Source organism: Mustelus asterias, chromosome 14, assembly GCF_964213995.1.
Source record: "Mustelus asterias chromosome 14, sMusAst1.hap1.1, whole genome shotgun sequence".
Classification (NCBI taxonomy): Eukaryota; Metazoa; Chordata; class Chondrichthyes; order Carcharhiniformes; family Triakidae; genus Mustelus; species Mustelus asterias.
Window position 1 is genome coordinate 89,285,243 of NC_135814.1, and position 15,144 is coordinate 89,300,386.

The 15,144-nt window shown below is 47.5% G+C and overlaps 1 protein-coding gene and 1 long non-coding RNA gene across 2 annotated transcripts in view; one reads left to right on the plus strand and one right to left on the minus strand.

Moving 5' to 3' along the window:
* LOC144503867 (uncharacterized) overlaps positions 1-15,144 on the minus strand; it is a 208,978-nt gene that overhangs the window by 20,700 nt on the left and 173,134 nt on the right. The gene's annotated exons all lie outside the window — the stretch shown is intronic.
* Positions 1-15,144, plus strand: part of map3k13 (mitogen-activated protein kinase kinase kinase 13) — an 81,897-nt gene that overhangs the window by 4,981 nt on the left and 61,772 nt on the right. Inside the window, exons 2-3 of the mRNA XM_078228869.1 lie at positions 6,339-6,946; positions 13,556-13,739. Coding sequence (XP_078084995.1) covers positions 6,412-6,946; positions 13,556-13,739 — 719 coding nt within the window. The 5' untranslated portion in view covers positions 6,339-6,411. The remainder of the gene's footprint in view (positions 1-6,338; positions 6,947-13,555; positions 13,740-15,144) is intronic.

Below are 15,144 nucleotides of genomic sequence, written 5' to 3' on the forward strand. Positions count from 1 at the left end.
CCACCGTGGCACCCTAATTTACATGCTGCTTGTTCAGTCATTGGGGCAGGTAGGTAGTGAATAATAGATCTCAGACATGAGTGGCATGGTGATTGATCATGCGGGCTTACCACACGGGCACAGTCTTTACTTGAAATGCAAGGTCTGACTTTTTTTTAAACAAGCTGGCTTGTGGTAAAATTTCCGTTTTAGTGTCAATCAGCTTACTGGGCTTAAATTGTGCTTGAAGTTCCATTTTTGTGACGTGAAGTTATGGTTCGAATTTCTCCCCAAACTCACTTGCACAATCACAAATGTAAATTGTGTTTTGGTGTTAAAAATATTCCGTGATATATTTAAGAGTGTTAGCTGGTGTCGCTTTACTAACAGAGCTGTATTGAAGTGTGCAAGTGGAGAAATGTCTGGGGACATGGTCAGATATTCTGGACGGGACTATCTTCCAGCTCTGTGTTCTTTCAACCACCACAAAGGATCAGGGAGACTCAATTTACACTAGGCATAAGGTGGGATTTCCCCTCCCCCTCTCCAAGCGGTGTATTTTCCCGTGCAGGAGGCAGTATTGGCGGGTGTTAGAATGTAACCAGTGACAACTTTGTATTGGATGCAATGTGACCAATGGTGACAAGATGTAAAGGTCAGCTGACCCAGTAAACCATGGAACCAATTACAGAGTGATGTAATAGTCAGCTGACTCACCATAAATAAGAACCTGAGTGGAATTGTGTAGAGCTTGGAGTGGCCCAGGGTGAGGCCCCAAGTTGGGAGTAATTAAGTTTCTTTATTAAACCCTTTCTTTGATTTATAAGTTGGAGTAAGTTTTGTTATATTTTCATTGTCTGCATTTGAAGAGCTACTTCTGAAGAAACAGAGGGATCTTCTGGTCCCATTGATGCCTACGTGGTTTTGCATCAGTGTCTGCGCCGCCGGGGAATGTGGCACTGGGGGAATCGTTGATGGGACTGGAAGGTCCAGTGGTGGGAAGAACTGGAAATGTTTGGCCATAACTTATGTTTATGTTCCTGGATCTTTCACGCCCATCTGACCGATTTTCTTTTTTAAAAATTATTTTATGGGATGTGGGTGTTACTGGCAAGGCCACCATTTAGTGCCCATCCCTAATTGCCTTTGAGAAGCAGGTGTGTGAGCCGCCGCCTTGAACCGTTGCAGTCTTTTTGTAATAGTTTGATACAACTGAGTGGCTTGCCAGGCCATTTCAGAGGGCAGTTAAGAGTCAGTCACATTGCTGTGGGTCTGGAGCCACATGTAGGCCATAGAACCCCTACAATGCAGAAGGAGGCCATTCAGCCCATCGAGTCTGCGCTGACCACAATCCCACCCAGACCCTATCCCCATGCATTTACCCTACCTAGTCCTCCTGACATTAAGGGGCAATTTAGCAAGGCCAATGCATCTAACCTGCACATCTTTGGACTGTGGGAGGAAACCGAAGCACCCGGAGGAAACCCACGCAGACATGGGGAGAATGTGCAAACTCCACACAGACAGCGACCCAAGCCGGGAATCAAACCTGGGTCGTTGTGAGGCAGCAGTGCTAACCACTGTGCCACTGTGCTGCCTCATGCCAGTCCAGGCAAGGATGGCTGATTTCCTTCCCTAAAGGACGTTGGCAAACCAGATGGGTTTTTATGACAATTAATATTGGTTGCACGACCTACGCCAAGGAGCTGATGAAAGGTTCAAGTTTTAATGAAGCTTACCCTGGTGTAAAATGCTTTCTATTTTATTGCTAGCTTGTGAAAGGTGTGCCGTGAACAGCATGTTCTGCACCCACACGGGAATGTCACACACTGATAAACAAGAAAGCAAGCTGTAATTGTAAAGTCAGTCAGTTTGGTCAGTGTTGTCAATTCTGCCTCAATTATTCCTGGAGGTTTCAACTCACAAAGTCCTTCGCCCAAAGCCCCCCGCACTTGCCCTCCAGTCACCCGACATCTTTCCTTACCACGCAGAGCCTCCCCTCACTGATCGGAAAACAAATAAACTCTTTTGTTATCCAACTGGATGATCTGTGACTGATATGTCATAACGAATGAACAAATGTTTTTAAAAAAACACAATTTATTGTAACACTCTCTCACAGATATCTGCTGGGCGATCGGCCCTTAACTCCTGTCGGCTCCAGGCCAGTCCTGGAGGGTTGGCAACATAGTTTTGGCTGAGTGTTGATATACAAGATCGGCTGACATCAAAGTGAGTGGCAGGTTCATGAACCCCCCCTTCCCCCCTCTGACTCTCCCTCTGCTGCCGCTGTCAATTTGTCTGCTTGTTGGTGTCAATATATTCAGTCCAGAGCGGATTTTTCTGTGTTGAGTGTCTCTTCTGACTAAGATTACATGGCAGAGTGGAGCTCTTTGTCTACTTTAGTGTCTCCTACAGTCTCTGTATAGTCCTCAATAGTCAGTGCCCAGTGTACGGGAGTGTAAATGATATTTGGCAGCTGAACTTGTTTTCACTGGGTCCTGTTGGGTTAATTGAATTAGACCGAGTATCCCCATGTATAATTCAGCAAGTGTCTGGAGTATATTTCAGCTCTAAACTCTGATCCAGCCATTTCACTGTCCTTCTGTTCCTGGCCGTTCCAAAGGGAAAGCATCCCTGCTTTCCGGTCAAATTTGTTACTTGTGGTTCCAAAAGCCCAATAACCTGGTTGTCATATTTATACCTGGAAACACTGTTTGTGTCCAGGGTAAGAATTTTAACAACACCAGGTTAAAGTCCAACAGGTTTATTTGGTAGCAAACACCATTAGCTTTCGGAGCGCTGCTCCTTCGTCAGATGGAGTGGAAATGTGCTCTCAAACAGGGCACAGAGACACAAAATCAAGTTACAGAATACTGATTAGAATGCGAATCCCTACAGCCAACCAGATCTTAAAGATACAGACAATGCGAGTGGAGGGAGCATTAAGCACAGGTTAAAGAGATGTGTATTGTCTCCAGACAGGACAGCCAGCAAGTCCAGGAGGCAAGCTGTGGGGGTTACTGATAATGTGACATAAATCCAACATCCCGGTTTAGGCCGTCCTCATGTGTGCGGAACTTGGCTATCAGTTTCTGCTCAGCGACTCTGCGCTGTCGTGTGTCGTGAAGGCCGCCTTGGAGAACCTGGTGTTGTTAAAACTCTTACTGTGTTCGCCCCAGTCCAACGCCGGCATCTCCACATCGTGTCCAGGGCAGCTCAGACTCCTCCACCGAGTCCGTGTGTGCACTTAGTGCTAGGTTACATTTAAGTATTGTGGTGAACCATTGTTGGTTCACACCAGGTAGTGCTGAGCCATGGTCTGGCCAGTACTAGGAGTCTGTATATATGTTACTGTTGGGGTTAGGGTTGGGCTGTTCTACCTGTTAATATAGTCCTATGATACACCCCAGTTGGCTCCGCCTCCTGGGAGAGGTATAAAGGTCACTGCTCTGCCTGGTGACCCTTTAGTCTGGGATCGTATACTGTATATGGTAGCTCTGTTATTGTTGGCAATTAAAGCCTTTATTTCCTGATCACGCCTCTCGTGTGTTATATCGCGCATCAAGTATCATTCTATCCAAGCTTCCCCCTTGTTGGTGGTGGGAGGTGCAGAGATCTGGCAAGCTTGTTGGTCACTCAAGGGGAGAGGCTGGAAGGTCAAGATGCGGCACTTGGCCAGAACCAAGGTGAGCCGAGTTTTTGTTTGCTGGTAACAGTGGAGTGGTTAAACCTTGGCAGTTTTCATCAGAAGCACAAAATGAAGCCCGGTTCCGGAAACCATTTTCAATGCCCCGTGCTGACATGGTGGAAATCCAGTCAGACTAACAACAGTACCTTGCATTTAGATAGAGCATCTTTAACATCTGTGAACAATGCCAGCCAGAAGATGTCTAATTATTCTGCAGTTCCAGTTGGAACCTGTGATGGGGCATAGTAGGCATTGGCACCTTTTCCTGATCGATGTCAGATGTTCACAAGTAGGTGAGGGTTGGAGCAAGTTTGGTTATGATATTATCCCAGTTCGATAACTAAGGAAAGGATAGCCACTTAAGGAAAACGTCAGTGGAACCTAACCGCAGCGAGAGTTAGAGCTTCGAGATGAAATGGGGACAAAACTGGAGAAAGGGAATCAGGAAGGAAATCCAGAGCATTCCTTCTATTGCAGGCTGTGTGAGGGGGAAGTTCACCAGATTCTCTTTAATCCTCCTCTGTTAGCTCTTTGCTCCGAAGTTTAATCAGCAACTGGGTTCTGTGCAGAGTTCATTGCTGCCGTGAGTGTGCAGGGTGTAATTACAGTAGCACAGGGTCTGGACTGGAGCCATCTCACTGACTCGCATGGAGAGATTGTTTGGATGTCACCTGAGAAGCCCTTTTCCTATCTCTGCAATTTTCTCATGTCAAATGATGCCAGATTGTAAAAGATTGGTCCTTGCATTATTCACAGACTCCTGCCTGTGAAGTGGAGTGGGGCTGGAAGTGAGGGGGTGGGAGGGAGGGCCAGACATGTGTTACCATAGCATCAGCGAGGGAACTGTGCCAACAGTTAAATCTGCTTGTACAGATCTCCCTAGAGAGAGGTGAAATACAAAGAAAGAAAAGCTTTGCATTTATATAACGGCCACCAATCTCAGAGTGTCCTGAAGCCAATAAAATACATTTGAAGCAGTGGCAGCAAATTTGTGCACAGCAAGCTCCCATAAACAGCAAATTGGGCTGCCAGGTTTAACAAAGTGGCTGCTCCATAAAACAACAAGGAGAACACTCTAGAAAAATAATCTATTGAATGTAAAGGAGGCAGGCCCTGAACCATCACACGACTGAGTGGATCCAGAGGTAGGTCTGTCCAGTAAAGTGTAGAGGGGTACCTAACTGAAGATGTGCACAGAGCAGATTAAATACCTCCACACGCTGTGGTGAACTATATTGTAATTTGTCCCTTGTCTGTCATTCCGGGACTGACTCTTGGTGAGGTGGGGTTAAGACTCAGAATGAGCTCTTGGCAACTACCAGGAACATGCATTCCTGTCTTTTATCTTGGTCAAAGTGAGTAATATCAATACACAGAAAACCCCTTCTGGTTTCTAGTTGGTCTGACCCAACAGAGACTATCCCCTTCCCATCTGCAGCAGTCTCAAAGTGGCTGGGACAGAGGAAGGCGGTTGAATTTCATTTTTTCCCCATCACCCGGTCTTCATTTTCTCTAGAATCACAATGAATCTACATATATGATGATGTCACCCTGACATGTGATGATGTCACCCCAGCATGTGATGATGTTGCCCTGGCATGTGATGATGTCGCCCCCGCATGTGATGATGTCACCCTGGCATGTGATGATGTTGCCCCGGCATGTGATGATGTCACCCCGGCATGTGATGATGTCACCCCAGTATGTGATGATGTCATCACTCCCCCCTCCCCCCCCCACCCACCCCCCCCCCCATGTGACGGTGTCACCACCCCCCCCCTTCCCGGTATGTAACGATGCCACCACCGCCCCCTCCCTCGATATGTGACGATGCCGCTCCCCCCTCTATGGCACATGAAGATGCCCCCCCCCTCCCCAGATATGAGATGATGGCCCGCCCCGGTATGTGACGATGCAGGATCCCCCGGTATGTGGTGATGCGGCCCCCCCCCATCCCAGTACATGACGATGTGCCACCACCCCCCCCCCGGTATGTGACGATGCCCCCCCCCCCCCGATATGAGATGATGCCCCCCGGTATGTGACGTTGCGGCCCCTCCCTCCCGCCCTCCTGGTACGTGACGATGCCACCCCATGTGATGACGTCATTCCTGCATGTTGCAGCAGTGTGAGGTATTTGCGATCTCCAATGGTGACCATCCCAAATACTTCTGAGCACAGTTTCTAATGTAGCAAACACAGCGACCAAATAGCACACAGCAGGAAGCAATGTGAGTACATCCAGATCATCTGTTTTTGTGGTGTTTGTTGATGGATAAATGTTGACTAGGACACTGGCTCTTCTTCCAAAAAGACAGGTTATGTTCACCTTAGGTTTTCTATTATGGTTAAGTTCACTCAAGGACTGCGAAGACAAAACTTACTGAATACCCTACTCTTCTTCAAAATAGAGGTGGCAGGCTTTTTTAATCTAAGGTGGCTGACGGAGCCTTGAATGAACATTTCAACTGAAAGATGGCACCTTTGACAGTGCAGCACTCCCTCAGTTCTGGGAGTGTCAGCTAAGATTTTTGTACTCAAGTCCTAGAGTGAAATTTTCATAACAGTCTGTCTCAGATGTGAGAGAGCTACCCACTAAACCAAATCAGACAATAAAGGGTATTCACGCCCAGCTGGAATTTACAACTATTTCTTTTCTCCCTTGCAGGTTTGGGTGTTTGCCCCTCACATTGGGTCCTGTCCTAGGATTGTACTGAAAGCCACCTCATGCCGCCTGCCCCATGCACACACACGGTGTGATGGCCAGTCCACAGGAGGTCCTGACATGGTCACCCTCCTCCAACCTCATCAATCAGAACTTGAAGGAAGAGCTGGGGACCCCGGGGGAGAAGTTGCCAGTCCGAGACGTGGGCCACAAGCCGTCGTACTCGCCGCCCGAGATCCTGGATAACCTGCAGGAGAAGGGGCCCCTGCAGGCCGACAGCAGTGGCAGCTCAAACTCCAACCACCCTGTCACCATCACCGTGCTCACCAGCGTCAGTGAGGACTCGCGCGACCAGTTTGAAAACAGCGTGCTACAGCTGAGGGAACACGAGGAATCCGGGACCACCCAGACTCCTGAAGATGGGAATGGGAATGATGGAGGTGGGGGTGACAACAGTAGACCAGATGAGATGAAGATACATTACAATCGCTCAGGGTCAGGCTCAGGATCAGGGCCAGGAGGCTTCCTGGAGGGGCTATTCGGCTGCCTGAGGCCAGTGTGGAATATTATCGGAAAAGCTTATTCCACAGATTATAAACTACAGCAACAAGGTACTGATATTCTAGTCATCAATATATGTTGCATAGCTTTGTCTGGTCAACATGCTGCTTAATATTGTGTTAGCTAAAGTTGTACCAGTTACCTTTGCTCCAATGAACATTGTAAAAGTTTATTTTGTATTGTTCATGTTGTTCTAGATGAAATTAGTTACCACATAATATTCTGCATAAAATAACATTTATATTTGTGCCCCCATGCCCTGTGGCAAGGGTTGGGGGGGGGGGTTTGATCAGATCATAGAATCCCTACAGTGCAGAAGGAGACCATTCAACCCATCGAGTCTGCACCGACCACAATCCCATCCAGGCCCTATCCCCACAGCCCCATGCATTTACCCTAGCTAGTCCCCCTGACACTAAGCGGCAATTTAGCATGGCCAATGCACCTAACCCGCACATCTTTGGACTGTGGGAGGAAACCCATGCAGACACGAGGAGAATGTGCAAACTCCACACAGACAATGACCCAAGCCGGGAATCAATCCAGGCCCCTGGCGCTGTGAGGCAGCAGTGCTAACCACTGTGCTACCGTGCCGCCCAGATGAGAGAGCAGTGGATGGAGACCGTGCTACTTTCCCATCTCCACTCCAATTAATTCCAAGGTGGATGAGGCCCATGGGCAGCGTTCCTGCCCCAGTGCCCAATTGAGGCCCTTAAGTGGGCATTTATTAGGGGCCTGCCATGAGGGCAGAACAACAAGCAAACTCTTATGGGCACCTGGTAGGGAGGTGTCCCTTGTTCAAAGGGCCCGCTCAGAAATACCCTTTCCCAATCCTGTTCCCGAACCCACCACACACAATCTCTCCCCTTCACATCACACCCATGTCTTCCCTCTGCAACACCTTCCACCCTCCCCCCACATCCCCGCTCCCCCCACCATCTTTACTCCCATGCTGCCTTACTTCCCCCTGCCATCCTTCCTACTCCACCACCCTTCCCCTTCCACCACCCTTCCCCCTCCAAGCACCCCCCCCCCCCCCCCGCCCCTCAACACCTCCCGGCCCCTCCACCGCCCCCCCCACCCCCCCCCCCCCACCCCCGGCCCCTCCAAGCCCCCCAGCCCCTCCACACACCCCCGGCCCCTCCATGCCACCCTTCTCTCCCAAACCAATAATAATCCAAATAATATTACCTTTGAGTATTTACCTTGATTACATTATTACCTTCACTACCTTTTTACCTGCTTTTTAATTGAACATGCTCCCTATTCAGAATCTCTTTCCCAGTGCTGCTGTTGTCATTGGCGCCTATGTGGACCACAACAACTGGATCCTCCCCCTCCCACTGCAAGTTTCTCTGTGGCCGCAAACAGATATCCTGAACCTTAGCACCAGCAGGCAGACAGCTGTCTGGACTCTCGCTCTCGGCTGCTGGGCTCTGTGTCTCTCCTGTTAACTACATCCTCCCCCTACCACCAATACATTTCTATTAACTCCCCCTGCTCAAACTCCCCGCAGTCAATTCGCTCATCCAATCTGCAGCCCTTACTTTTGTCCATATAGGCTGTAAGCCCTGAAGCTGTTGGACAATTGCAAAGGCTGAGGCTCCTCCACTTCTCCCTCCTCAATCCCCATATCTGCCTCACTCACAATCACACCCTCCCATCCCTGATTAGGGATCAAATCAGATTGGCCCTATCCTCGGGGGTGTGACTGCTTTGTGGAACAAAGTGTTCAGGTAACCTTCCCCCTCTCTGCTGTGTTGCAATGTCTGAAGCTCGGCCTCCAGCTCAATGACCCTGAGCTGAAGTTTCACCAGCCACAGACGCTTACTCCAAATGTGTTTGCCTTGGGGCACACAGGTATCCACGAGCTCCCACATTCTGCAGCTGCCGCACTGCAATCTTTATCCTGTTTAATTAATTTGCTAACTGATTAAATTTAACTTCAGATTAGTTCCCTCGTTAAGACATAGGAAATACTCACCAGCCTATCTAATAAACTTTACTACTATACGTAACCCCTACTACTAATAAAATCTCGCAATTACTAAAATTACCAGAGCTTTGAAAAATAAATGAGAAAAATACTGAACAACCAATCAAACAAGTTTTCCTGTGACATCACACTTGGCTTTTTCTCTCTCTCTCGCTCTTTAGATGCTGCTGTCTGTCTCTGGGTCCTCTCTCTCCCGCTCTTTAGATGCTGCTGTCTGTTTCTGGGTCCTCTTTTCTCTATCTCTTTAGATGCTGCTGTCTGTCTCTGTGTCCTCTCTCTCCCGCTCTTTAGATGCTGCTGTCTGTCTCTGGGTCCTCTCTCTCCCGCTCTTTAGATGCTGCTGTCTGTTTCTGGGTCCTCTTTTCTCTATCTCTTTAGATGCTGCTGTCTGTCTCTGTGTCCTCTCTCTCCCGCTCTTTAGATGCTGCTGTCTGTCTCTGGGTCCTCTTTTTTCTATCTCTTTAGATGCTGCTGTCTGTCTCTGTGTCCTCTCTCTCCCGCTCTTTAGATGCTGCTGTCTGTCTCTGGGTCCTCTTTTCTCTATCTCTTTAGATGCTGCTGTCTGTCTCTGTGTTCTCCTCTCTCTCGCTCTTTAGATGCTGCTGTCTGTCTCTGGGTCCTCTCTCTCGCTCTTTAGATGCTGCTGTCTGTCTCTGGGTCCTCTCTCTCGCTCTTTAGATTCTGCTGTCTCTCTGTGTTCTCCTCTCTCTCGCTCTTTAGATGCTGCTGTCTGTCTCTGGGTCCTCTCTCTCGCTCTTTAGATTCTGCTGTCTGTCTCTGGGTCCTCTCTCTCGCTCTTTAGATTCTGCTGTCTGTCTCTGGGTCCTCTTTTCTTTCGCTCTTTAGATGCTGCTGTCTCTCTGTGTTCTCCTCTCTCTCGCTCTTTAGATTCTGCTGTCTCTCTGTGTTCTCCTCTCTCTCGCTCTTTAGATGCTGCTGTCTGTCTCTGTGTTCTCCTCTCTCTCGCTCTTTAGATACTGCTGTCTGTCTCTGGGTCCTCTCTCTCGCTCTTTAGATTCTGCTGTCTCTCTGTGTTCTCCTCTCTCTCGCTCTTTAGATTCTGCTGTCTCTCTGTGTTCTCCTCTCTCTCGCTCTTTAGATTCTGCTGTCTCTCTGTGTTCTCCTCTCTCTCGCTCTTTAGATTCTGCTGTCTCTCTGTGTTCTCCTCTCTCTCGCTCTTTAGATTCTGCTGTCTCTCTGTGTTCTCCTCTCTCTCGCTCTTTAGATGCTGCTGTCTGTCTCTGTGTTCTCCTCTCTCTCGCTCTTTAGATACTGCTGTCTGTCTCTGGGTCCTCTCTCTCGCTCTTTAGATTCTGCTGTCTCTCTGTGTTCTCCTCTCTCTCGCTCTTTAGATGCTGCTGTCTGTCTCTGTGTTCTCCTCTCTCTCGCTCTTTAGATGCTGCTGTCTGTCTCTGTGTTCTCCTCTCTCTCGCTCTTTAGATGCTGCTGTCTGTCTCTGTGTTCTCCTCTCTCTCGCTCTTTAGATACTGCTGTCTGTCTCTGGGTCCTCTCTCTCGCTCTTTAGATTCTGCTGTCTCTCTGTGTTCTCCTCTCTCTCGCTCTTTAGATGCTGCTGTCTGTCTCTGTGTTCTCCTCTCTCTCGCTCTTTAGATGCTGCTGTCTGTCTCTGTGTTCTCCTCTCTCTCGCTCTTTAGATGCTGCTGTCTGTCTCTGTGTTCTCCTCTCTCTCGCTCTTTAGATGCTGCTGTCTGTCTCTGGGTCCTCTTTTCTCTCGCTCTTTAGATGCTGCTGTCTGTCTCTGGATCCTCCTCTCTCCAATTCTTCATTAATATTGTGTACCAGTATTCTATGCCAGTTGGTATTACACACAAGGTTCGATACCATGCCAGTTGATATTGTGTGCCATGATATATTCTGTACCAGTGAGTATTGTGAGCCAGTTGACCTTTTGTGCCAGTTACCAGTATGTGCCAGTTACTGCTCTGAACCAATTAGTGTATCTACCAGGTTATGTACTATACCTGTTAACATTATATTCCAGTGATTATTGCGTACCAGTGATAGTGTACCAGTGATAGTGTACCAGTGATAGTGTACCAGTGATAGTGTACCAGTGATAGTGTACCACTGAACAGTGTGCATCAAGATAACGTTGTGTGACACAGCATTTTCATCTTCTCCCATTGTACCAAAACAGCTTTTATCAAAGTCACAAATGACATCCTTGTGCCTGTGACAAATGTAAACTATCCCAACCATTCCACAATTAATGCACTATCGCCCTCCAGCTCAGTGGGAATTCACTTACTTGGATCCATTCTTATCGAATCATTGTCAAGCAATGGCTTCTCTTCCCACGACATTTACTCCAGAGTCCCCCAAGGATCAATCATTGGGCCCCTCCTATTTCTCATCTGCATGCTGCCTCTCAGCAACATCAATCGCAAACACAGAGTTAGTTTTTGCATGACACCCAGCGTGACCTCGCTTGACTCCTCCATCATTGCTAAATTATCTTGCTGCTTGTCCAACATCCAATACTGAACGAGCAGGAAGTTCCTCCAGTTATATTTTGTGAAAACAGAAGCCATTGTCTTCAGTCCCCATTACAAACTCCATCCCCCTCTGGACAGCTCCCTGAGGCTGAAACAGCCTGTTCCCAGCCTTGGTGTGTTATATCCATCACCCATTTCCACCTCTGGCCTTGACTCCATCCCTACTTCGGCTCATCTGCTGCTGAAACTTCCAGCGTTCTCCCAGCTGATCTCACAAGTCCTTCCCACTGGAAGCCTGAGGTCACCCAAATCTCTGATGCCCACGTTCTTACTTCCACCAAGTCCCGTTCGCTATTCATTCCTGCACTCACTGGATCCCAGTGAAGCAACTCCTTGATTTGAAAATTCCCACCCTCATTTTCAAATCCATCCGTGGTGTTGCCCCCTCCCTTTCACTGTAATCTATTCCAGCCCCAACAACCCAGCGAGAAATCTGTGCTTATCTCATTCTGGCCACTTGAACATCCCCCATTTTAATTGCTCCACCATTGGTAGCCATGCCAACAGTTGCCTAGGTCCTAAGCTCTGGAATTCCCGCTGCAGATGCGATGGGCCAAATGGCGTCATTCTGCACTGTGATAGTTTAGTGAAATTCCCTCCTAAACCTCATTAGCTCTTTACCTCTCCCTCTTTTAAGACACTTCTTGGAACTTGGGTCATTTGCCCTAATATCTGCTTGCATGGCTTGGTGTCCGATCTTGCTTATAGCCTCCTCTGAAACACCTTGGAATGTTTTAATATGTTAAAGGCATGATATAATTACAAGTTGTCTTATTTTTGTGTACTGAGGTAGCAGTTTGTTACAGCTAGCATTGCATGCCGGTTGATCCCGTGTACCAAGGTAGTTGTGTGTACCAGTTAGTATACCTGTTTGCAATGCTCCTTCGAAGCTGCGCATTCACACACAAATTCCTGTACAGCCCTTGCAGAAGTTGGGCCCTTTAGGTTGCTGCACAATTGCAGCTATGCAAAAATTTACAGGGTTCGTGCACTTAAGTGAATAAGTCGCACACTGCAAAGAAAAAAGGAGGAGGGTTGAGTCATAGAGTGACATAGAGATGTGCAGCGCAGAAACAGGCCCTTCAGCCCAACTTGTCCATGCCGACCAGGTTTCCTAAACTGAACAAGTCCCATTTGCCTGTGTTTGGCCCATATCCCTCTAAACCTTTCCCATCCATGTACCTGTCCAAATGTATTTTAAATGTCCTCTGGAAGCTCATCCTATATACGCACCAGCCTCTGTGTGAAAAACTTGCCCCTCAGATCCCTCTTAAATATTTCCCCTCTCATCTTAAACCTATGCCCTCTAGTTTTGGACTCCCCTATCCTGGGGAAAAGACCTTGTCTATTCACCTTATCTATGCGCCTCATGATTTTATAAACCTTTATAAGGTTACCCTTCAACCTCCTTCGTTCCAGGGCCAAAATTCCCAGCCTGTCCAGACTTTGCTTATAATTCAAACCTTGCCTGTTTGTATTATGTACCAACTAGGATGTATACCAGTAAAATTGTGTACCAAGGTAGAAATGTGTACCAGTTAGTATTGTGTACCTTTTAGCATTAACTACTGGTTAGCATACTGAGCCTTTTGGAATGTTTTACTCGTTAATATTGTGTATCAAGTTTATTGTGTACCTGTTAGTATATCAGACTGCAAGCACCTCAGTTAGCTCTGTACGCCACACCAGCTCTGTATGCTATGTTAGTATTGTATATCTGTTGCCATTGTGTTCCAGTTAATATTGGGTACCAAGGTAGCATTGCATACCAATGAGCAGTTTCTACAGGTTAGCATTGTGTACAAGTTAGTCTTGTTTGCCAATTAGTATTGTATATAGTATATTGCAAGTATAGTATACAGGAAAGATGTGTATGCACACACACTTTGGGAGACTTGTTACACAAGAATCTATAAAATGTTGGTTGGCTTCTCTTCTCTCTAACTCAGAGGCCGTGGGGAGAATTATAGCAGTGCCCAATACCATTGAACTGGAACCCACCAATATCCTTTGTCTGGCTTCATTGTGGTTAGTCCCTGTCTAATTGTGGGTGAGCTATGAGTTTGGAGGCCAGCTCTGCAGTAACTGTACACCTGCACAGAGTGGGATCTGATGGACTGATTCTGGTTTGTTTGCTAATTTGTCAGATTCTTGGGAGGTGCCTTTTGAGGAGATCTCGGAGCTCCAATGGCTGGGGAGTGGAGCCCAAGGAGCTGTGTTTTTGGGCAAATTCCGAGGTGAAGATGTGGCCATTAAAAAAGTGCGGGAACAAAAGGAAACAGACATCAAGCACCTGAGGAAACTGAGACATCCCAACATCATCGCATTCAAGTATGGTTTACATCTAATCAATGTTAAAGGGGGGAGGGACTGCACAGAGTAAATGCCCCACTTATCTATTGTTCCCAAGCATATTTTGTTTTGCTGTACACGTGAATCTTTGAGGAATTCATGATGGTCAGAGAATGACTGTTCACCTCTCCAATCCATTGCAGACTGCTGGGATGACACTCTGCTGTGTCTGCTGGAGTGAGGGTTCATTGTGAAATGCATTTGCATTGTCTCATTCCAGTTCCTGGTTGATATGAGACCAATGCAGGAAACTGCGTCGAACTGGGACGAATTGACAAAGTCACTCGTGAAACACTGCCTATCGAGACAAAGGGTGAAATGTCAGTGAATAAGGCTGACCACAGTAAAAGAGGCACGTTGTTATGACAATCTGAAGAGAGCACTACCTGTATCTAACCCGTGCTGTACCTGTCCTGGGAGTGTTTTGTGGGACAGTGTAGAGGGAGCTTTACCCTTTATCTAATGTGTTCTATCTGTTCTACCTAGGTATGTTTGATGGGACAGTTTTGTTCTGTAGCCAATCCACTCTGGGAGTATTTCTTGGGACAGTGTAGATGGGGACCGCCATCTAGCTTGTGTACCTGCCCTGGGGGTGTTGATGGGATAATGTAGAAGGAGCTTTACTCTGTATCTAAACCCATGCTATACTTTGGGAATGTTTAATGGGACAGTGTAGAGGGAGCTGTAGACCGCATCTAACTCATGCTGTATCAGCCCTGGGCATATTTAATGTTCACATTGACACCGAAATGTATTTATCCAATTCGCACCACCAACATAATTGAGATTCTGGTTGGTTTCAATTTCACATAACTCACTGGGTGAGGCAAACACTGACCTTTAAGTGATGATGTGGAGATGCCGACGTTGGATTGGGGTAAGCACAGTAAGAAGTCTCACAACACCAGGTTAAAGTCCAACAGGTTTATTTGGTAGCAAATACCATAAGCTTTCGGAGCACAGCTCCTTCATCAGATGAAGTGGATATCTGTTCTCCAACAGTGCAAACAGACACAGAAATCAAATTACAGAATACTGATTAGAATGCAAATCTCTACAGCCAGCCAGGTCTTAAATGTACAGACAATGTGGGTGGAGGGAGCATTCAACACAGGTTAAAGAGATGTGTATTGTCTCCAGACAGAACAGCTAGTGAAATTCTGCAAGCCCAGGAGGCAAGCTGTGGGGGTTACTGATAATGTGACATAAATCCAACATCCCGATTTAGGCCGTCCTCATGTGTGCGGAACTTGGCTATCAGTTTCTGCTCAGCGACTCTGCGCTGTCGTGTGTCGTGAAGGCCGCCTTGGAGAACGCTTACCTGAAGATCCAAGGCTGAATGCCCGTGACCGCTGAAGTGCTCCCCCACAGGAAGAGAACAGTC